The sequence below is a fragment of the Enoplosus armatus genome, chromosome 17, assembly GCF_043641665.1.
Source record: "Enoplosus armatus isolate fEnoArm2 chromosome 17, fEnoArm2.hap1, whole genome shotgun sequence".
Taxonomy (NCBI): domain Eukaryota; kingdom Metazoa; phylum Chordata; class Actinopteri; order Centrarchiformes; family Enoplosidae; genus Enoplosus; species Enoplosus armatus.
Window position 1 is genome coordinate 14,841,797 of NC_092196.1, and position 21,828 is coordinate 14,863,624.

Here is a 21,828-nt window from a genome sequence, read left to right on the forward strand (position 1 = left end):
TATTTCAACCATTTGTCCATTACTTAATATGTGGTTATATTCTTTTAATGAGTTAATCTTTTTAATTAGTTGAGCTAGCCTACTTTGCAATCTTTCCAGGTCTACCCCCTGACAACTGCAGAAGTACCCCCTGTGGTACAAGTAGGCCCCTGGTTGGGAATCACTGGACTGGTCGATTAATTGATTCATTTAAATTACACAATCGGCAGAGTAATCAATAATGAAAAGAATCATTAATTACAGCCCTACTTAACATAGCCTAATATTAAACTTAGAGGGACAGATTAATTGTAACATTTTCATTTTTCCCATTGTTTTATAAAACAAAAGAGAACAGAAAACACATTGGAGGCTACATATGTCGTCTCTTTGTACAAATCTTACAATTTTCTAAACATTTATTTGGTGAAAACAACGTTTTTCCCAGAATATTGGAATAAATTAACACCTTATGTGGCGTTAGTTAAAATCATGTGACAACTGTCTGCCATAAAAAAAGAGTTCATGTTCATTGTTATTGTTACTATTGTTTATAACGATACTACTACTACTGATAATAATAATAATAATAAAATAAATCATAGATACAGCCTAGTAAGTGATGAACCAAAACATCACGAGCATTTAAATAACAATATTTCTGTTTCCTCTTCATCTATAGATAGGCAGCCTGCCCTCTGTTTCCTCTGTAACGATAACAACGTCAACACTAAAATGATCAAAATATTGTTTATTTTCTTCATTTATTTCAATCATAGTTTAGGAAACTGTGGTTCATCTTCATACCTCCTGTTTTTCACCCGGAGTATGTTTTTTAGGACAGTTTATCCACTGTTACCACATTTCACCGTCGCTATTGTTTCTCTTTATAAACTTCACGTGTCTAAAGGTCAGTCTTCAATATTCTTTTCATCTCAAATACATTATTGTTCATGTTTACATCAATTTTGGTTGTAATTATAGACAAACATCCTTTTGAATTTGCTAATTGTTTTATTTGCTTTTGAAACAAAACCAAAGAGCTTTTAAACAAATGATCAACATGCGACGGTCTTCTGTTGCAGCTCTCTAGTGGTACTGCCTTCCCAGGGAGGACACCACCACGGCCAGGAACTTCTGAAAAGCTGCCTGGACTTCTCCAGTGAACTGTTTACCCAGCTGAGCAGCAACCACAACGGTGAGGCAGTCAGACAGCAGCTGCAACACAACAAGCATCAGAAAACATCAACAACATGAAAGGTGGGGCGATTTTTTGGAATAATCTTTGAATATGAATAAACAATTCCAGTCTTATTTATTCCATATAACATTACTCTGAAATTGTCGGGGTCCACGTGCAGTTTCTCGGAGTGCAGCACACTCAGCTCGGCATAGGTTTCCTTGATGTTGTCCATGTTCTTCACAGCCCGGTCCAGACCGTGGAGGATAGTTTTTCCGTGATTTGCAACCATCGGATTTGCTTTGATGGCAACGGCGTTGTAGAGGTTTCCAAAGTTTCCGAAATACCTCTGAGTCCAGGGGTAGACGACCAGACACCTGAGGAAACACGTAAAAACATAAATGTTACAGAGTTACACTGAGACATGAAATCTGTGTGCCAAGTTAATGGACATCTGTGATCACAGTAGGCCTACGTGAATAATAATCTTAAATATTATTAATGCAAAAGAACAAGGATGTTTCACCTGGAAAGAGCTGCAGGGCCCACGACCTCATAGTCCATCTTGGAGAAGATGTCCTGGATGGTGGCGCGCTCGAAGTCTGTCCATTCAACCATTTTGCCGGCTCTGGTTTTTCCTGTTCGGGTCTGTAGATCCTGTGCTCACTGGCACCAGATGCAGCTTTTAAAGCAACCCTGCTACCCTCCCAGGAGCATGCGAGTGGATGGGCGGTGGGCCACAACACTGATAAGATAAGGGCGTGTCTGCACCTCTTAGATTGTTTCTGAGACAGAGGAAATAGTTCCAGTCTGGCTGTAAAGTATAACCCCTCGCAGCCCCGCAGAGCCCATTCAACAATGCAAAGAAGGACCTCAGACACACAATCATTTGAATTAAAAAAACGATAGGGTACAAACACCAAGTGTGTTTTAAGAGGCAAGGATGTAAAAACTGTTCATCTTTACTGAAGCATACTTTGTCTCAATAGCTGAGTTACCCACGCGGCCAAAGTCAGCCGTGAACCTGAATCTCATCAGTGTGAAAACCAGCTGGTAACTCGGACAGCTCCCACATCTCCGGAGGTCCCGGGATCAGCACCTTGGACAGAGACCTGTAATTTTCACTAGTTCCACAACTTCACCCTGAATGCTGAATGGTCACATGTTTAAAAAATGAATGCATGAAACATGTTGAATCACCACCTGGGCTGAACAGACAGGCAGGACGATGCGAACTGCAGGCTGTTCTATTGATAGCCTTTAAATGTTATCTCATCTGAACATGTCATTTTAGCTCAGCTTAGTTTTCAGTACACCGACAAGTGGCTGTGATACATACAGATAAAGTCACATTTACCTGATCCTGCTGGAAAATAAGATTACAAGGGGAGGAAATGCCCCCATGTCACATTAAAATATGTACACAGCTTTCTAACAGCTTAAAATCGTCGTTTCAGACGCTTAAAACGTCTTTCGTCGTGTTTTAGAAACGATAGCGGCGTGCATATTAAACACATTTTATGTCATGGCTATAAATGGAAAGCTGTGTGACAGTAAAATAAGAAATATATAGCAGTCTGATTTTAAAAATGTAGCCTGTCTTCTAGACTGAGTAATGCTACTCTTTGACTGATGTTTTCAACTTTTTTAATGACATTTCAGTTTCATACACGAGAACAAGTAGAGAGGCATGAATCACTTAAGATAAAAGTGGCTGGATCATCCCTAGCAACATAAGCATAGCAACAAAGGTTATGTTTACTCGGACTCCATATAAATCGTAGGCATTTTTTGGTGCTGCCCTCCTGCCTAATTTTAGTGGCCCAAAACTTTCAGATTATGCTGCACATTTCAGCTGTTGGCTGTTTTCACTGGGACTTTTAGATTGGATTTTCTAAAGTCTACACACATGAATGCAGACGATTTGAACAGATTTTGCCACTTTGACGTTGTATGGTGAAATTCACAAAAAATCCAGAGCCAACATGAAAATATTTTAGTTTATTATCTCATGGAGGCTGCAACCTCATGTGGAACGCCTTGAGTCGCCTATCTTGGAGGAGGTCCCGGGGTGTGTCCATGGTCTGTCTCAAGCATAAAACCCCTCACGGTTTGGGCTCATCACAGCTTTCAGCAACTCTCAATCAACAGTCAAGATGACCAGTCTCACTGCTAAGGACAAGGACACAGTCAGGACCTTTTGGGACAAAGTGTCCGGAAAGGCGGAGGACATCGGCTCCGATGCTGTGGCCAGGTAAATATGACCCAACACTGACTGATGTAATCTGCTCCAACATTGGTTGATTCATTTACATACGCACTCACTCATGTATTTCTTTTCACCCAGGATGCTGGTGGTGTACCCGCAGACCAAGACTTACTTCTCCCACTGGAAGGACCAGAGCCCCACCTCTGCCTCAGCGAGGAAGCACGGAATAACTGTGATGACTGGATTTGCAGATGCTGTGAAAAAAATCGACGACCTGAAAGGAGGTCTTCTGAACCTCAGTGAGCTGCACGCCTTCACTCTGCGTGTGGACCCTGTCAACTTCAAGGTGCAGAGATAGCCTCTAATACAAGATGGTAGCCTGTCATTTGTATGAAGCAATCCTCAAACTTACGACCTTGAGGAGTTTCCAAACTTGCAAAAAGTCCATCTGTCATTACCATGCACATAATGTCCCTATGTACAGTGTAGATAATGCTGCTCCATTCAGATAAACCTGTCGTTGTTCAAATGGGCCAGTAGGCTAGATGAAGATTGGAGTATGGACTGAGCATTCAATGTTGCAGCAAATATCAGTGACAAGTATTTGTTAGGTGCGAAAACTCCATATAAGTAACATTTGTGTGATTGTCTTGTTTTCACAGATTCTCTCCCACAACATCCTTGTGGTCATGGCCATCATGTTCCCCAACGACTTCACCCCTGAGGTCCATGTGTCTATGGACAAGTTCCTGGCTGCCCTAACTCTGGCCCTGGCTGAGAAATACCGATAAACAGCAGGAGAAGATGACGGAGACTGCAGCATGAGCTTCCATTGCATAATGATTAATAAATGAATGCAAAAAGCAAAGCAATTGTTTTTCTGTTTCGTTTATGATGATTTGTGTCCTATATGAGAGTAGGCTTTGTTAAATATCACAACTAGGCTCCAGCACAAAGCTCACTTGAAAATAAGCAAGTCAAATTTTACACTTAACATTAGAGCTGCAACTATTAGTCGATGAATTGATTAGTCCATCGATAGAAAGTGAATCGGTAATATTTTGGCCATCGATTGTTATTGTAATATTTTGGGTAAAAACTCCAAACATTTGAAGACTTAACCTCTGACTCTTTTTTTTAATAGATAGACTTTTGTATAAACTAAACCAGTGGTTTTCAATAATAAGATTGCTTTGGTCAAGTTTGCATTCGCCCGACTAGCCTACCAATCAGGTGAAGCTAAATGCGCCGACCTTTTATCCATTACTTTTAGCTAACTATTTCAACCATTTGTCCATTACTTAATATGTGGTTATATTCTTTTAATGAGTTAATCTTTTTAATTAGTTGAGCTAGCCTACTTTGCAATCTTTCCAGGTCTACCCCCTGACAACTGCAGAAGTACCCCCTGTGGTACAAGTAGGCCCCTGGTTGGGAATCACTGGACTGGTCGATTAATTGATTCATTTAAATTACACAATCGGCAGAGTAATCAATAATGAAAAGAATCATTAATTACAGCCCTACTTAGCATAGCCTAATATCAAACTTAGAGGGACAGATTAATTGTAACATTTTCATTTTTCCCATTGTTTTATAAAACAAAAGAGAACAGAAAACACATTGGAGGCTACATATGTCGTCTCTTTGTACAAATCTTACAATTTTCTAAACATTTATTTGGTGAAAACAACGTTTTTCCCAGAATATTGGAATAAATTAACACCTTATGTGGCGTTAGTTAAAATCATGTGACAACTGTCTGCCATAAAAAAGAGTTCATGTTCATTGTTATTATTATTATTGTTTATAACGATACTACTACTACTGATAATAATAATAATAATAATAATAAAATAAATCATAGATACAGCCTAGTAAGTGATGAACCAAAACATCACGAGCATTTAAATAACAATATTTCTGTTTCCTCTTCATCTATAGATAGGCAGCCTGCCCTCTGTTTCCTCTGTAACGATAACAACGTCAACACTAAAATGATCAAAATATTGTTTATTTTCTTCATCTATTTCAATCATAGTTTAGGAAACTGTGGTTCATCTTCATACCTCCTGTTTTTCACCCGGAGTATGTTTTTTAGGACAGTTTATCCACTGTTACCACATTTCACCGTCGCTATTGTTTCTCTTTATAAACTTCACGTGTCTAAAGGTCAGTCTTCAATATTCTTTTCATCTCAAATACATTATTGTTCATGTTTACATCAATTTTGGTTATAATTATAGACAAACATCCTTTTGAATTTGCTAATTGTTTTATTTGCTTTTGAAACAAAACCAAAGAGCTTTTAAACAAATGATCAACATGCGACGGTCTTCTGTTGCAGCTCTCTAGTGGTACTGCCTTCCCAGGGAGGACACCACCACGGCCAGGAACTTCTGAAAAGCTGCCTGGACTTCTCCAGTGAACTGTTTACCCAACTGAGCAGCAACCACAACGGTGAGGCAGTCAGACAGCAGCTGCAACACAACAAGCATCAGAAAACATCAACAACATGAAAGGTGGGGCGATTTTTTGGAATAATCTTTGAATATGAATAAACAATTCCAGTCTTATTTATTCCATATAACATTACTCTGAAATTGTCGGGGTCCACGTGCAGTTTCTCGGAGTGCAGCACACTCAGCTCGGCATAGGTTTCCTTGATGTTGTCCATGTTCTTCACAGCCCGGTCCAGACCGTGGAGGATAGTTTTTCCGTGATTTGCAACCATCGGATTTGCTTTGATGGCAACGGCGTTGTAGAGGTTTCCAAAGTTTCCGAAATACCTCTGAGTCCAGGGGTAGACGACCAGACACCTGAGGAAACACGTAAAAACATAAATGTTACAGAGTTACACTGAGACATGAAATCTGTGTGCCAAGTTAATGGACATCTGTGATCACAGTAGGCCTACGTGAATAATAATCTTAAATATTATTAATGCAAAAGAACAAGGATGTCTCACCTGGAAAGAGCTGCAGGGCCCACGACCTCATAGTCCATCTTGGAGAAGATGTCCTGGATGGTGGCGCGCTCGAAGTCTGTCCATTCAACCATTTTGCCGGCTCTGGTTTTTCCTGTTCGGGTCTGTAGATCCTGTGCTCACTGGCACCAGATGCAGCTTTTAAAGCAACCCTGCTACCCTCCCAGGAGCATGCGAGTGGATGGGCGGTGGGCCACAACACTGATAAGATAAGGGCGTGTCTGCACCTCTTAGATTGTTTCTGAGACAGAGGAAATAGTTCCAGTCTGGCTGTAAAGTATAACCCCTCGCAGCCCCGCAGAGCCCATTCAACAATGCAAAGAAGGACCTCAGACACACAATCATTTGAATTAAAAAACGATAGGGTACAAACACCAAGTGTGTTTTAAGAGGCAAGGATGTAAAAACTGTTCATCTTTACTGAAGCATACTTTGTCTCAATAGCTGAGTTACCCACGCGGCCAAAGTCAGCCGTGAACCTGAATCTCATCAGTGTGAAAACCAGCTGGTAACTCGGACAGCTCCCACATCTCCGGAGGTCCCGGGATCAGCACCTTGGACAGAGACCTGTAATTTTCACTAGTTCCACAACTTCACCCTGAATGCTGAATGGTCACATGTTTAAAAAATGAATGCATGAAACATGTTGAATCACCACCTGGGCTGAACAGACAGGCAGGACGATGCGAACTGCAGGCTGTTCTATTGATAGCCTTTAAATGTTATCTCATCTGAACATGTCATTTTAGCTCAGCTTAGTTTTCAGTACACCGACAAGTGGCTGTGATACATACAGATAAAGTCACATTTACCTGATCCTGCTGGAAAATAAGATTACAAGGGGAGGAAATGCCCCCATGTCACATTAAAATATGTACACAGCTTTCTAACAGCTTAAAATCGTCGTTTCAGACGCTTAAAACGTCTTTAGTCGTGTTTTAGAAACGATAGCGGTGTGCATATTAAACACATTTTATGTCATGGCTATAAATGGAAAGCTGTGTGACAGTAAAATAAGAAATATATAGCAGTCTGATTTAAAAAATGTAGCCTGTCTTCTAGACTGAGTAATGCTACTCTTTGACTGATGTTTTCAACTTTTTTAATGACATTTCAGTTTCATACACGAGAACAAGTAGAGAGGCATGAATCACTTAAGATAAAAGTGGCTGGATCATCCCTAGCAACATAAGCATAGCAACAAAGGTTATGTTTACTCGGACTCCATATAAAACGGACTCCATTTTTTGGTGCAGCTCTCCTGCCTAATTTTAGTGGCCCGAAACTTTCAGATTATGCTGCACATTTCAGCTGTTGGCTGTTTTCACTGGGACTTTTAGATTGGATTTTCTAAAGTCTACACACATGAATGCAGACGATTTGAACAGATTTTGCCACTTTGACGTTGTACGGTGAAATTCACAGAAAATCCAGAGCCAACATGAAAATATTTTAGTTTATTATCTCATGGAGGCTGCAACCTCATGTGGAACGCCTTGAGTCGCCTATCTTGGAGGAGGTCCCGGGGTGTGTCCATGGTCTGTCTCAAGCATAAAACCCCTCACGGTTTGGGCTCAGCACAGCTTTCAGCAACTCTCAATCAACAGTCAAGATGACCAGTCTCACTGCTAAGGACAAGGACACAGTCAGGACCTTTTGGGACAAAGTGTCCGGAAAGGCGGAGGACATCGGCTCCGATGCTGTGGCCAGGTAAATATGACCCAACACTGACTGATGTAATCTGCTCCAACACTGGTTGATTCATTTACATACGCACTCACTCATGTATTTCTTTTCACCCAGGATGCTGGTGGTGTACCCGCAGACCAAGACTTACTTCTCCCACTGGAAGGACCAGAGCCCCACCTCTGCCTCGGCGAGGAAGCACGGAATAACTGTGATGACTGGATTTGCAGATGCTGTGAAAAAAATCGACGACCTGAAAGGAGGTCTTCTGAACCTCAGTGAGCTGCACGCCTTCACTCTGCGTGTGGACCCTGTCAACTTCAAGGTGCAGAGATAGCCTCTAATACAAGATGGTAGCCTGTCATTTGTATGAAGCAATCCTCAAACTTACGACCTTGAGGAGTTTCCAAACTTGCAACAAGTCCATCTGTCATTACCATGCACATAATGTCCCTATGTACAGTGTAGATAATGCTGCTCCATTCAGATAAACCTGTCGTTGTTCAAATGGGCCAGTAGGCTAGATGAAGATTGGAGTATGGACTGAGCATTCAATGTTGCAGCAAATATCAGTGACAGATATTTGTTAGGTGCGAAAACTCCATATAAGTAACATCTGTGTGATTGTCTTGTTTTCACAGATTCTCTCCCACAACATCCTTGTGGTCATGGCCATCATGTTCCCCAACGACTTCACCCCTGAGGTCCATGTGTCTATGGACAAGTTCCTGGCTGCCCTAACTCTGGCCCTGGCTGAGAAATACCGATAAACAGCAGGAGAAGATGACGGAGACTGCAGCATGAGCCTACTCCGCATATAATAAATTAATACATAAATACAAAAAACTTTCGTTTTGGGGCTTTTTTTGCTGCATGTTTCGTCTTGTTTGTTTTGTTTGTCTTTGTTATATGTTGGTGTGCATCAGAATTCCGCTGTTGTTTAAGTTCAACAACACATGGTATTAAATTAGAAGAATTTCAAACGTATGGTCGCAAACAAAATATGGTAGAAACCCATTAGTTTTAAGTAATTGTGCTACAAATGTCTTCTTTATGTGACAATATTTATATGTAATAGGCTATGCATTGCGGATAATGCAGTGTTTTTACACCCACGTGGTCACTAGTGACACACTAACAGTTGCAAAGAAGAAAATCTTCAGCAATAACGTGTTAGCCCAGCTATAAAGAAGAGTTGATGTGCAGCCTGCATGAGTAAACACGCTAAGTAAGAGTATAAAATAAATACTAGTTGTTGTTATTATTATTATATTCCAAAAATATAACTTATAGTAATGTGTTTTTACATATTACCTGAAATAAGCTAATATTTTAGTAGTTGTTGCTTTGTTTTTGTGATTAATGTCATGGAAATTACACTTTAATTAATTACTATTTTTTAAATAATAAATTGGATATTCAGCGACGCAATAAACTCTAACAGAATAGACTATGCAGAATTAAACATATGTTGCTTTCACGTCATGCACATGTGGCAGCCTATCATTTTTTTTTCTTTGTGTATTGTCATAATATGATTCATTTTGGACATCATCATAGACAAACATCTTGTTGAATTTGTTAATTGTTTTATTTGCTTTTGAGACAAAACCAAAGAGCTTTTAAACAAATGATCAACATGTGACGGTCTTCTGTTGCAGCTCTCTAGTGGTACTGCCTTCCCAGGGAGGACACCACCACGGCCAGGAACTTCTGAAAAGCTGCCTGGACTTCTCCAGTGAACTGTTTACCCAGCTGAGCAGCAACCACAACGGTGAGGCAGTCAGACAGCAGCTGCAACACAACAAGCATCAGAAAACATCAACAACATGAAAGGTGGGGCGATTTTTGGAATAATCTTTGAATATGAATAAACAATTCCAGTCTTATTTATTCCATATAACATTACTCTGAAATTGTCGGGGTCCACGTGCAGTTTCTCGGAGTGCAGCACACTCAGCTCGGCATAGGTTTCCTTGATGTTGTCCATGTTCTTCACAGCCCGGTCCAGACCGTGGAGGATAGTTTTTCCGTGATTTGCAACCATCGGATTTGCTTTGATGGCAACGGCGTTGTAGAGGTTTCCAAAGTTTCCGAAATACCTCTGAGTCCAGGGGTAGACGACCAGACACCTGAGGAAACACGTAAAAACATAAATGTTACAGAGTTACACTGAGACATGAAATCTGTGTGCCAAGTTAATGGACATCTGTGATCACAGTAGGCCTACGTGAATAATAATCTTAAATATTATTAATGCAAAAGAACAAGGATGTCTCACCTGGAAAGAGCTGCAGGGCCCACGACCTCATAGTCCATCTTGGAGAAGATGTCCTGGATGGTGGCGCGCTCGAAGTCTGTCCATTCAACCATTTTGCCGGCTCTGGTTTTTCCTGTTCGGGTCTGTAGATCCTGTGCTCACTGGCACCAGATGCAGCTTTTAAAGTAACCCTGCTACCCTCCCAGGAGCATGCGATTAGATGGGCTGTGGGCCTGACAAGTGTTGTGTTATGGATCTGCAACAATGATAAGAGTATCTGCTCCGCTTAGATTGCTTCTGAGACAGAAACACAAATGGCTTTAGTGGTGGTGGTTCCGCACAGATATCTCTATTTGTCCTGTGGCAACATACATGTTGTAAATTGTGCAGTTTGAAATTATACGGACATGGATTTGAGACATGTTATAAGCTGTGTTTCACTATCAGACAATTTAAGTGCCCCAGAAGCAAGCAATATGACTCAAGTTTGTTTACTAGAGCCCTAAACCTCCAACCCAACTTCATGTGAAATCACCAGCAGAGGGCGCTTCAGTCAATAATTACAACAATTTTTACAATAATCTCTTACTTACAACACACCATTTTCTCTGTATGCGCTCTGAGACAGCATTTATTGACGACAAACTATTATATATTGGGTGTATGAAACATGGATCAAGAATGTTTAGAGCTGGGTGTTGCACTCACAGAAACAGTCAGTCTGACGCATCTTTCACCTTCCTCGATCGATTGATATATAGGTCCAATACTTCTGTCGTGGATCAATCGCCCTCATTTTAGCTCATTACTGATAAGTTTGTATTTGGTCGCCAGGTCTTCGCCGCTCCATTTTCACCACTGATGACCAGGAGGCCTGGCAGTTCCTGGCCGTCTTTGTCTCTGCACTGGGTAAACCATGAGCTGCTAGAGACGCATGACAGTTCAAGGACATGCAACAGTAAGTGTCTCGGACACCTTTTATGAACTGCCTTGTATTTGCTGTGAAACCATCATTAAAAGCCCAAGCGAATCCTTTCTTTCGTGCGAGGCTGGATTAGCAGTTGGGTTGAGCGACAACACGTCCAGAGTCCCTGAAGTATTTATTTTGTGTTAGTTGGTTTGTGGTCATTTGAGTTGTTTGGGAATATTCACCCGTGCAGCAACATATAAACCAAGGTTGGGCTTTAACGTGTGTCATGCATTGCATGTCTTTTGGAACAAAATGTATATGTTCCTAAATACATTTCTGTTTGACTAAATCACCCCAAACAGGGGCTCAATAGGGCCCCGCAGTTATACAGTATTTTTCCACGGGGCCCCCTAGCGGGTTAATCTGGTCATGTTGGTGTGTGTGTGTGTGTGTGTGTGTGAAATCAGTAAGAGATTCAAACTATGGCGTTTATTTTTATTTTAATCATCAAGGATCTTCGGAGGGACTAAATTACCTCCATACACGTATGATAACTCTTCGTAGCATTTGTTATATTTGGGGTTTCGCCATAACCAAGCATCGCGGTTACAATTTAACAAAATTTAATAAAAGGAAACATGTTTCTTTCAGATAAGACAACAAAAAAAAATGACAGCCAGGCATTTTATGTTTGTGTTTTTATTGAACAAGCCCCTGAAGGGTTGCTGACATTGTTGGCCTCATGTAGGCATTCGATGCTTCTGCGTTGCTGGAGTTTAGCGGTATTTCTCAGACAGAGCCCAGGCCAGGCTCTGCAGGAATTTGTCAACTGAGACGTGGACCTCTGGAGTGAAGTCTGCGGGGAAGTACATGGCCATAACCAAGATGATGTTGTGGGCCAGGATCTGCGGTTGTTCCAGAAACATATATTAGTTTAAGTCAGCCATTGAAAGCACCTTTTTTAACAGTGACCTCATGGGACAGGTGTTCTTTTATCAAGAAGACCAGAAAATCTCATTCAGTAGTTCTATGGTATTTTTGCCATTTGTATTTGAGGTTTATATTGCATAATCATTTGATTAAAAGAGGTAAAAAATGGCTATTAACCTCAACAACCTCAACGACCTCCTCACATTTTTTTGTTACCTTAAAGTTGGCGGGATCCACCCGCAGCTTGAAGGCATGCAGCTCGCTGAGGGAGCTCAGACCGCTGGAAAGATTATCAATGCATTTGACGGCTTTCGCCACGCCAGACATGATGACTGCGCCATGTTTCTTCACTTGTGGGGTTTCAGGAGTCAGATCCGTCCCCCATTGGGAAAAGTAGGTCTTGGTCTGAGGGTAGGCAACCAACATCCTAAAGAATATAGGCAGGAATAAAAATAGATAAATGATTAGTCGTGACAATTAAGAAAAGGATTCAAGCCCCTGCTTGTTCTACTTCACTATACATTGTCCTTAATGAGAATGTCATTTCACTTTTGAATTAATATGCATGACATCGAGCCTACCTGCCCAGAGCTTCACCACCAATCTCGCTGGCCTTCGTCTCAGCTTTGGCCCAGAACTTCTTGACCTGGGCCTTGTCGTTCGCAGAGAGACTCATGACTGCCTTCGGGTTTTCAGGAAGTTAGAGAAAATATGGATCAGAAGATGCAGTTGAAGTGAATTTGCCATAGAGTCTTTATATCAAACCAAACGGCACCACGCCCGTGCATCAAATCCAAACCACACCTCCGATAAAGAAACTGCTCGAAGTTTTCATTGCCAGTTTTGATAAAAGTTACCACTCCCCATTATCCCGTAATTGCCACGTGACTGATGGTCATTTAGATGAAATGTTGTCTTGTTTTGTGGATATGCCTGCAAAATGGTTAATGTTTGGTAAGTTTTTCAGACTTAAAAACATAAAGTGTTGGGCCACTGTGGAAGAAAAATTAGATTGATAACAGAGAATAAAGTCATAAGGTCTCCAGAAAAATCTAACTTTCTTTTAATAGACTAATAGAACAGCCCTGCACTAAATCTTCATGTTTATGATGGTTATGATGTTTAGTTTTTGTTGAAACAGTTTTAGAGAGGTGTTGATCCAGCTGTATCGTAAGGATGTAATTCGTGCTGTTGTTAAAATAAAAGTTTTCTAAACGGGCTTTATTTATTTATTTTTTTTACCAATTTTACCATGGTACCATCTAAAAAAACACATTTATTTCAAATAACGTCACACTACCTGATGGGCACTGATAGTTGCCAAATTACTGAGGTAAATGAGTGGCATAATATGGACGTCATTAATCGGAGGATGCAACTTGTCCAATCAGATGCTTCCTCGGCTGAGAGGCGGAGCATTCCGTTATGAATAAAAATTGGAATCTCCAATATACATTTTTAGAAAAGGGCTTGAGATCAAAGAACTTGCTTGACAAAAGTCTCAGGAGACTTTCATACCGTCAACATGGTGCAGTGGACAGATGCAGAGCGCAGTGCCATCATTTCCCTGTGGGGAAAGATCGATGTGAATGAAACTGGACCCCAGGCTCTGACCAGGTAAACCTTGTTTTATTAGTGGGTCACGGATCCTTGCTGTGTTGCTCCTTTGGGGACTTTTACTTACCCGTCCTTGTGATTCATATTACTCCAGGCTTCTGATTGTGTATCCGTGGACTCAGAGACACTTTGACAAGGCAACATTTGGCAACCTTTCCACCAACGCCGCCATCCTCGGAAACCCTAGGGTGGCCGAACACGGCAGGACAGTGATGGGAGGTCTGGAAAGAGCTGTGAAGAACTTGGACGACATCAAGAATGCTTACGCCAAGCTGAGCGTGATGCACTCTGAGAAGCTCCATGTGGATCCTGATAACTTCAGGGTATGTTACCTCCTCATGCTCCCTACACCCAAATTCATGAAGGGATCTAAGTGAGTTTCTCCCTTAACGCAACCCTGTCACTTTCCTCTCATTTTAGCTTCTGGCTGAATGCATCAGTGTGTGTGTGGGCGCCAAGTTTGGTCCCTCTGTCTTCACCGCTGATGTCCAGGAGGCCTGGCAGAAGTTCCTGGCTGTGGTCGTCGCTGCCCTGGGCAGACAGTACCACTGAGGGTCTGGAGACGCAGCTCCACACGGACGTGCAGCAGTCATACGCGTGCTTCTGAATTGTCTCATTTTCTGCCTTGTAGCTGTTGCCAAATCCACCAAATAAAGCTCACATGAAATGCAGCTTTCACATCTGTTTGTGCGATCATTTGGAAAAGAAAACCTGTTCAGTTTTTCTCATCCTTAATGGCACTCGTTGCAGATTTATTTTATAATAATTTACATTTACATGAAAGGGGTACTGCAAAATAAAAACACCCTACGACTAAACAAGTATATAATCCCAAGGTAAGACAGAGTCAATCAAATGTGTGTTTAATGCCAATCACTATTACTCACCGTCTCTTCCTGTAATATTGGAGTGTCCAGTCATTTTAGTCCTCGGCATGAAAAGTGTAAAAATTTGCATCATAAGAGCCCATTATAGTTCCAACATTAAGCTAATATTTGATGTAAACCTATGGCCATTTTGTCAGGTTGTGGTCTTACATCTCATGAACTGCTTGAAACTGTTGCCAAATCCATCAGTGAAAACTCAATAAAATACACGTGTGTGTGAACTGAACATTTGTAAAACATTGACTTTTTTATCAAAAATGTATTTTATTATACGCTAAATGCGCTACGCCTTCACTGTCGATTTAAGAGTTGATTTTGTTTACTGATCGATCACTTTTACAGGAGGAAAACATGCGGCTTCTAATCTCGCCAACGTTAAATCCCATCAATGAAAACTCTCTTTGTGTGAGAAGTTGGTGTTGTCTGGTGTAAAGTTATACTGTTAAAAGACTTCGTCAGAGTGTGCATCAATTCTTACACATTATTGCGTAAAACAAAATACTCAAAACGTAATGCAAATACGTCCTCGGCTAACAAATGATACGACTTCAAGGTCCCCGGATCTAAAGGCTGTTAGGAACAGCAGGTGTTTCCCAGTCTGTTGTGGTGATGGGCTACCCCATAGTAAAATCAACTGGTTTCCGTAATGTAATGACTTTATACTAACAAAACCTTTGTCTGGCTTTTCTGAAAGCACATCGGGCAATGTCATGTTGGTCAAAATGTGCGCGGCCATGATCTTAATTTGGTGATAACGGTGTGAAATATGTGCGCAACGGATAAACACATTTGATGACGTCAAGAAATTGATATCAAAATGACCTTTCATCTGAGCCCATTAAAACGAAGTGGCTATACTGCATATATTACCATACGCTTCTTATACGTTTATTCTTCTCATCAACACATGAGGAATAGTGTCCTCTCCAGGTCGATTAAAGACGCTGGAGTTGTGCTGCCACTCAACAAAGCAACAACTGTCCTCGGTTTATTTCTCTGCTTTAAAAACATCAGGTCATTTGAGGACAAGAAATGGCCGTTTATCATGGCCCGAAAGTGCTGCAGTAAGGAAACTTTCGATATTAAGTGGACCTATAGATAATTTATTTGGGCGGAGGACGCCTGAATGTTCAGATAATGAAAGTTTTGCATAATCTCAGTTTAACAGCCCCCTGGCAAGTAACTTTGGAACCAGGGCGAATGGTAAATTTAAAGTGCTCTCGAGAAAAACATTTAAAAATGTCCGCAATCTCTGGGCAGTTTTTATTCCATGACAGGTGTAGATGTTAGCAGTGGCAGTACTGATAGCTCATCACCATCATCCTTTAGTGTTGTAACTGAACAGAAGAGCTGATCACTCCTCAGTTTAATGTGTAGAGGCAAACGGTGATCAATACAAACCGGCTGTGTATTGATTACACTGACGTCATGGTTGAGTGGACAGACAAGGAGCGCAGCACGGTCAGTGCTGTTTGGGAAAAAGTTAATATCGATGAGATTGGACCACAAGCTTTGGCAAGGTAGAGGATGTGAAACCGAGGATATGAAGTATAATTGTGGGGCTTCTTTTATTGCCAGTGATATGTAGGAAGAGGCTTGTTTTAATGTTATTTTAAATGTTTCTTAAAAAACAAATTGCAGGATTAATGCTGTTCGGTTTATGTTTAAATTCAAAAGAAACCCCTTATTTGTAGTCGGCAGGTTGTCTAGTTTGCAACATAACTGTTTTGGTTAAATAATAGTCTACTGAAGAATTAAGTGTAGAGTAATGCTTGAATAAACCATACAAAACCCCTGCATGCAAAATAACTGCATCCCTCACATTGACAGGGTTTTGATCGTCTACCCTTGGACCGAGCGGTACTTCGGTACTTTTGGAGATATCTTCACTGTGACTGCAGTTTTGAATAACGCCAAAGTGGCAGCCCACGGTAAGGTGGTGTTGAAGGCGCTGGATAAAGCAGTGAAGAACATGGACAACATCCAGGGCACATATGCTGCTCTGAGCCGGATGCACTGCGAAAAACTCAAAGTGGATCCCGATAACTTCAAAGTAAGCAATCCAAGTAGTTTACAGCAATACTGTATACGTTAATGTTAAACAACGTCCATATTCCTACACAGCCTGGAGTCGTGGTGTCTTTTTGTTTTGTCCACAGCTGTTGGCCGATTGCATCACAATCGCCATCGCCTGCAAACTCAGGAGCGACCTGAACCCTCAGGCCCAAGCTACCTGGCAGAAGTTTCTGTCTGCTGTGGTCGAGGCTATGAGCAGTCAGTACTTCTGAAGAGCTCCACAAACCCAGCTGGAGAAAAAATAAAACTCATCTTTAAACCCTGTATGTAGCCTAATCATGCAAGGTATATAATATTTATTCAATATGCTAACTGAGTAATCCAGTTTGCGTATGTGGTAACAACGTCAATATATGGTACAAATACTTTTAGTGGTTCTTATGGGGTTTAGAGACCTCCTGAGGTTCTTAGTGGAACTACAAGTTTTTACCTGTGTGGGAAACCATTTGATGTCACTACTATACATTTTAATTCACTATATTGTCGGTAATAAAACGTGTATATAGAATGAATAAAGATCTTCAGTCTTTTTTGTTATCCCTCCACATATGGAATTTCTGACCTGAATTATAGAATATGTTACAATAAATAGCATCTCAGTGGGGATCCAATGTTGTGTTTTGTATATCAACGGAGTGATTAGTCTGGCACATCAGGTCCTTACCACTATAGTGCTGAAAAGATGATGGATGTTATGAGCTCCTCTCTTCTGGTGGGTCATTTCACAACAGTACATTCATGTTTTGTAATACCACAATAGAGATGGCTAATTAATTAATTAATTTCTTAATCCTCAAGTCTGTTTTTCAACACATTGTAATGATCAGTCAATGAGCCTTAATCACATAACCACCATGTAACCATCACAGACCAATTAGAAACTCTAGATACTCAAGTGGTTCTCTATGTAGTAGGAGATTTACACTGTTTACAAATAAGTATGAAGCTATTTTAGACAACTTCATCAATAGTCAGTTACACTTTTTATTTCACATCAGGTGTTGGAAGTAAATCAATGAAATAAGACTTGGGTGTGGAGCTGCTGTGTCATCAAGTACATCCCAAAACTCCAGATTGCTGTTCTGAGAAAAAAAAAAGAAAGAAAGAAAGAAAGAAAGAAATACACATTTCCCAGCTGAGGAATGAATAAAGGATTATCTTATCTTATCTTATCTTATCTTATCTTATGATCGGATTTATGCTTTACTCAACCAAAGGTCCAAAATACAGAATTGCTCTTACCACCATAGAGTTAGTGACCTGGTGACACTCCAGTGTGTCCACTGTTGATAAATCACTGAGTGGTGATGGTACAGCAATACTGTGATTTCTCTAACCAAGGCATCCTGAGGTGACAAAGGTTTTTTCAGGGGAAGTTGAGTCGTCATAAACAGTGTCAAGTATGTGGACATACTTTAAGTGCAGATGCAGTAAAAGCCTGGAGACTAAAGATGCTTAAAAATAGAGTTTTATTGTCGTGTATAAATAATACATGGATAATTAATAGTTTGTAAAAGTCCAAGGGAAACAGCTGGAATAAGAGCAGTCACGGGCTGGCGCTGCCCCCTAGTGGTTACTATAAGCGCAGGCTCTGACAGAGGCGAGGACCTCGGACAGCTCCCGTGGCCGCTGACAGCCGGACAGCAGGATCAGGACCCAAACTAGTCCTACTTTGATAGTTTTTTCCAACAATGTTGTGCCTCACGTTCATAGTTTTTTGTATATCTGAATCCTTATACTCACATAATGGAGGTCCATGTCGCTACAATATTTAAAGATGGAGCATGTACGAATACAATGATGGTGGAGAGGAGAGGGACGATTGCAAGTCCACTGGGGGGCTCCAGCTCAATTATGTACGACCAAGTTCTACTCTCAGTTTTGTTTTAAGGGGCTCAATGTGTACTCTGTTGATGGCCAGATACATTTTTCTCATAGGAATTACAAGTATAGTCCTATTCAATTTACAGGGTATACGCCCACTTAAAATGTAAAGATGATTTTGTGTCTGAACTCATCGACATTACGTATTACATATGTGAACATTTAACAGCACGTAACATGTAGTGTTAGCCACCTGAATCTTGAATTTTCAGACCAATAGCCAAATCACTGCATTGGGGTTGGCTGGGTTACTGCCAGGACTATTAACGTCATATATGAGATATATAGAGAACTCACATTATTATTATCAAAGCACATGCATTGAGGAAACCTCAGTAAACACAGATGGATTTATGTTAGATAAACTTGATTTTTTTTGCAATATGCTTAAAGGGTTTTTGCATGTGTAGAGAAAGTATCACTGCTTAGGTCGATTACAATGAAAAAGAGGGTTTCAGAGGGTTTCCAAGCGAGTGGGATTCATGCCAAGGAGTGTGAACAGTGAGGAAATCGAATTACAATCAAAAGGCAACAGACGAAACAGTTTGATTACTGTGTCTGAGAGAAAAAAAAATCTTTTAATTATCGCTTAATTAAAACATTTTGTTCTGTCTTATCTGTCTTAAGTGCAGGTTGAAATAAGCCTTGATAGTAACGAGCCACTTGGAAGAAAGAAGAAATGTTGGCCTGTCATGAGAGATTTTCTGGGTTACAAATGTACAAAAACACCGAGAACACTGAGCAGATATCACTTGAAAATGATCAGTAAAGTGTTACGGTTGAATAGATTTTGTATTTTTCCATGAGACCTCTGCAGTGACGCTCACCATCTGTCCATTGGTGTTTTCTGACGGTGTGTCTCCAGATGTGAACGGTTACAGCCTATTGTTTCACGTGAAACTACTAACAAACTTTTTATGAGTAGCCACAAACAAGGCCTAAAATTGGAGCCTTTTGGATTTGTGGAACAGTCATCACATCCCAGTGGTTCAATAAAGTTTTAGCCTTAAAAAATGACTCATTTGAACGAATATTAGGCAGCCAGGTAATCTATAAAACCGTATAATGCGATTAAGTGAAATAGATAGTGAAGAAACTTCAACTTCAACCACAAATGAAATGAGAAATGTTAGTCGTGCTGCAGTCTATATCAGAAGCTACTGCAAACTATCTCGTTCCCCTCTGGGCGGATCCACCCTGTGAAGACTCCAGTTGTCCTCAGATAAGCTTCACCGCACATGACCCCGGTCTTCACGTTGGTATCAACTGATAACTAAATCCTTCAATATTAATTAATTGCAGAGCCTAGATTTCAAATCAGTTCGCCTGGACTGTCAAAGATGTTGACACCGTATAGGTTTAACTTTTCATACATCATACAAGTTATTTTACTTTTAATGTGTCATAGCATATGTTGGGGATGTTCTGTAAACAATGAAACTACTAAAAGCATTGATTTCCGTAAATCATGTAAAAACGTCAGAGGATGAATAATATAACATCAGAGTCAAAGTCAAGTCAAGTTTTCGACTTATTTAATCTAAGTGTAAGAAGTATATATTTACAGAAGTATGCTACTTCAGGGTCGTGAATCAAATCTCAAGATTATGTAAAAATTCTCACAAAGCTTATTTCCAGTTTGGCACAAATCTGAAACAAGCTCGCACACAAGAGCCCATATTGCTCATGGCCAATTGATTTAAAAGTTTGAATTTCTAACTCGTCTTCCTGCCATATATTCCTGCTGTCACTGGACATATGTGTTTTGGATTTCATAAAGTACGGACACTGAATTCCATTAACTTCTTGAGTTTCTTAAGTGAAGAGAACTTGAAAACTACTTATGATTAACTTGTTGTTTCCTCGTGTATTTCGAACTAGTCTTCAGAGCCATCATGCTGTGTTTTTTGTGTTTATCAAGCTGCAACATATCATTTGGAACCCGTCCAAATGCCACGCAGCCTATCTTGGAGGTGGTCCGGGTGTGCCCATACCCTGGTTTATGCATAAAAACCCCGCACTGTGCGGGCTGATCGCGGCATTCAACTTCAACCAAATAATCAACAGGAAAGATGAGTCTCACTGCTAAGGACAAGGACGCAGTCAAGGCCTTCTGGTCTAAAGTGTCCGGCAAGGCGGAGGACATCGGCACTGATGCTCTTTCCAGGTAAACATGACCCCAAACTGACCTGATTCTAAAATTCCCTTTGATTTTTTTTGATCCATTTATGACTTATTCACTTACTCACATGTATTACCCAGGATGCTGGTGGTGTACCCGCAGACCAAGACTTACTTCTCCCACTGGAAGGACTTGAGCGCCGGCTCTGCCCCTGTGAAGAAGCACGGAATTACTGTGATGTCTGGAGTTGCTGATGCTGTGAAGAAGATCGACGACCTGACTGCGGGTCTTCTGAACCTCAGCGAGCTGCACGCCTTCACTCTGCGTGTGGACCCTGCTAACTTCAAGGTAGATGATTAACACTGTGGTCGTTTTTAGGGTGGTCTGTGTAGCACTGCTACTCCTGCACGTTTGAAATAAAACACTGTGTGAGACTCAGCTTTCATTTAAGGGTTTACATTTAGAGTTAAAGCTCGCGCCAACATATGGTTGAATTGAGATTCAGTGGACTGCATTAATCTCCATCGAAGTGCTGTGCAGTCATCGCTGTGAGAGGAGAAAGAAGAGAAAGGGGGAAGATGAAAATCAGTGATGCACAGGGGAGGTTGGTTTGCTGTTCTTTGGCCGTCTCTTCAAGATCTTGAAAAGAAGGTCATTTGAAATATTTGGGTCTTTTACACTCAGTATGCCTAATGTACGATTATTATGAACATCGATTCTTTTAGGACTGGCGATTGGATTAAGTGTCATTATCCTCTTTTGGCAGATTCTCTCCCACAACATCCTTGTGGTCCTGGCCATCATGTTCCCCAACGACTTCACCCCTGAGGTCCATGTGTCTATGGACAAGTTCCTGGCTGCCCTGGCTCGTGCCCTGGCAGAGAAATACCGATAAACTGCAAACAGGAGCAGGAGCAGATGACGGACAGCAGCATGGGCTTGGAAACTCTCTGTCAGTCTGAATATGAATAAAAGATCAAATACAATGAAACTGTTTGTGTGCTGGAGTGAATTTCTATGGTGCAGGTAGATTAAACGGGGTTCAAGTCAGGTCAATGCTGATTCTCATACATGCGGAGGAAAAATTCAAAGAACAATATTC

The 21,828-nt window shown here is 40.9% G+C and overlaps 9 protein-coding genes across 9 annotated transcripts; 5 read left to right on the plus strand and 4 right to left on the minus strand.

The window, feature by feature from the left end:
• Window positions 1–1,050: 1,050 nt before the first annotated feature.
• LOC139300812 (hemoglobin subunit beta-2) lies at window positions 1,051–1,797 on the minus strand. The gene is made up of 3 exons (XM_070924003.1): window positions 1,686–1,797; window positions 1,314–1,536; window positions 1,051–1,197 (listed from the first exon to the last, which is right to left on the minus strand). The coding sequence occupies exons 1-3, from the start codon at window positions 1,775–1,777 to the stop codon at window positions 1,069–1,071; spliced, it is 444 nt and encodes a 147-aa protein (XP_070780104.1). The 5' UTR covers window positions 1,778–1,797; the 3' UTR covers window positions 1,051–1,068.
• Window positions 1,798–3,299: 1,502 nt separating this feature from the next.
• LOC139300453 (hemoglobin subunit alpha-1-like) lies at window positions 3,300–4,190 on the plus strand. The gene is made up of 3 exons (XM_070923565.1): window positions 3,300–3,413; window positions 3,507–3,714; window positions 4,031–4,190. Exons 1-3 carry the CDS (start codon window positions 3,316–3,318, stop codon window positions 4,157–4,159), a joined length of 435 nt encoding a protein of 144 aa, XP_070779666.1. The 5' UTR covers window positions 3,300–3,315; the 3' UTR covers window positions 4,160–4,190.
• A 1,511-nt stretch (window positions 4,191–5,701) lies between these two features.
• LOC139300823 (hemoglobin subunit beta-2) lies at window positions 5,702–6,477 on the minus strand. Its single transcript, XM_070924020.1, has 3 exons — window positions 6,337–6,477; window positions 5,965–6,187; window positions 5,702–5,848 (listed from the first exon to the last, which is right to left on the minus strand). Exons 1-3 carry the CDS (start codon window positions 6,426–6,428, stop codon window positions 5,720–5,722), a joined length of 444 nt encoding a protein of 147 aa, XP_070780121.1. The 5' UTR covers window positions 6,429–6,477; the 3' UTR covers window positions 5,702–5,719.
• Window positions 6,478–7,949: 1,472 nt separating this feature from the next.
• On the plus strand, window positions 7,950–8,842 carry LOC139300444 (hemoglobin subunit alpha-1-like). Its single transcript, XM_070923554.1, has 3 exons — window positions 7,950–8,064; window positions 8,158–8,365; window positions 8,682–8,842. Exons 1-3 carry the CDS (start codon window positions 7,967–7,969, stop codon window positions 8,808–8,810), a joined length of 435 nt encoding a protein of 144 aa, XP_070779655.1. The 5' UTR covers window positions 7,950–7,966; the 3' UTR covers window positions 8,811–8,842.
• Window positions 8,843–9,642: 800 nt separating this feature from the next.
• On the minus strand, window positions 9,643–11,249 carry LOC139300810 (hemoglobin subunit beta-2). Its single transcript, XM_070924001.1, has 4 exons — window positions 11,009–11,249; window positions 10,322–10,556; window positions 9,950–10,172; window positions 9,643–9,834 (listed from the first exon to the last, which is right to left on the minus strand). Exons 2-4 carry the CDS (start codon window positions 10,411–10,413, stop codon window positions 9,706–9,708), a joined length of 444 nt encoding a protein of 147 aa, XP_070780102.1. The 5' UTR covers window positions 10,414–10,556; window positions 11,009–11,249; the 3' UTR covers window positions 9,643–9,705.
• Window positions 11,250–11,893: 644 nt separating this feature from the next.
• Window positions 11,894–12,880, minus strand: LOC139300207 (hemoglobin subunit alpha-B-like). The gene is made up of 3 exons (XM_070923223.1): window positions 12,722–12,880; window positions 12,357–12,567; window positions 11,894–12,115 (listed from the first exon to the last, which is right to left on the minus strand). Exons 1-3 carry the CDS (start codon window positions 12,814–12,816, stop codon window positions 11,987–11,989), a joined length of 435 nt encoding a protein of 144 aa, XP_070779324.1. The 5' UTR covers window positions 12,817–12,880; the 3' UTR covers window positions 11,894–11,986.
• Window positions 12,881–13,593: 713 nt separating this feature from the next.
• On the plus strand, window positions 13,594–14,428 carry LOC139300205 (hemoglobin subunit beta-A-like). Its single transcript, XM_070923221.1, has 3 exons — window positions 13,594–13,757; window positions 13,852–14,080; window positions 14,178–14,428. Exons 1-3 carry the CDS (start codon window positions 13,666–13,668, stop codon window positions 14,307–14,309), a joined length of 453 nt encoding a protein of 150 aa, XP_070779322.1. The 5' UTR covers window positions 13,594–13,665; the 3' UTR covers window positions 14,310–14,428.
• A 1,594-nt stretch (window positions 14,429–16,022) lies between these two features.
• LOC139300209 (hemoglobin cathodic subunit beta-like) lies at window positions 16,023–17,422 on the plus strand. The gene is made up of 3 exons (XM_070923225.1): window positions 16,023–16,164; window positions 16,475–16,697; window positions 16,804–17,422. The coding sequence occupies exons 1-3, from the start codon at window positions 16,073–16,075 to the stop codon at window positions 16,930–16,932; spliced, it is 444 nt and encodes a 147-aa protein (XP_070779326.1). The 5' UTR covers window positions 16,023–16,072; the 3' UTR covers window positions 16,933–17,422.
• Window positions 17,423–20,676: 3,254 nt separating this feature from the next.
• LOC139300208 (hemoglobin subunit alpha-1) lies at window positions 20,677–21,695 on the plus strand. The gene is made up of 3 exons (XM_070923224.1): window positions 20,677–20,771; window positions 20,867–21,074; window positions 21,493–21,695. Exons 1-3 carry the CDS (start codon window positions 20,677–20,679, stop codon window positions 21,619–21,621), a joined length of 432 nt encoding a protein of 143 aa, XP_070779325.1. The 3' UTR covers window positions 21,622–21,695.
• Window positions 21,696–21,828: the final 133 nt, after the last annotated feature.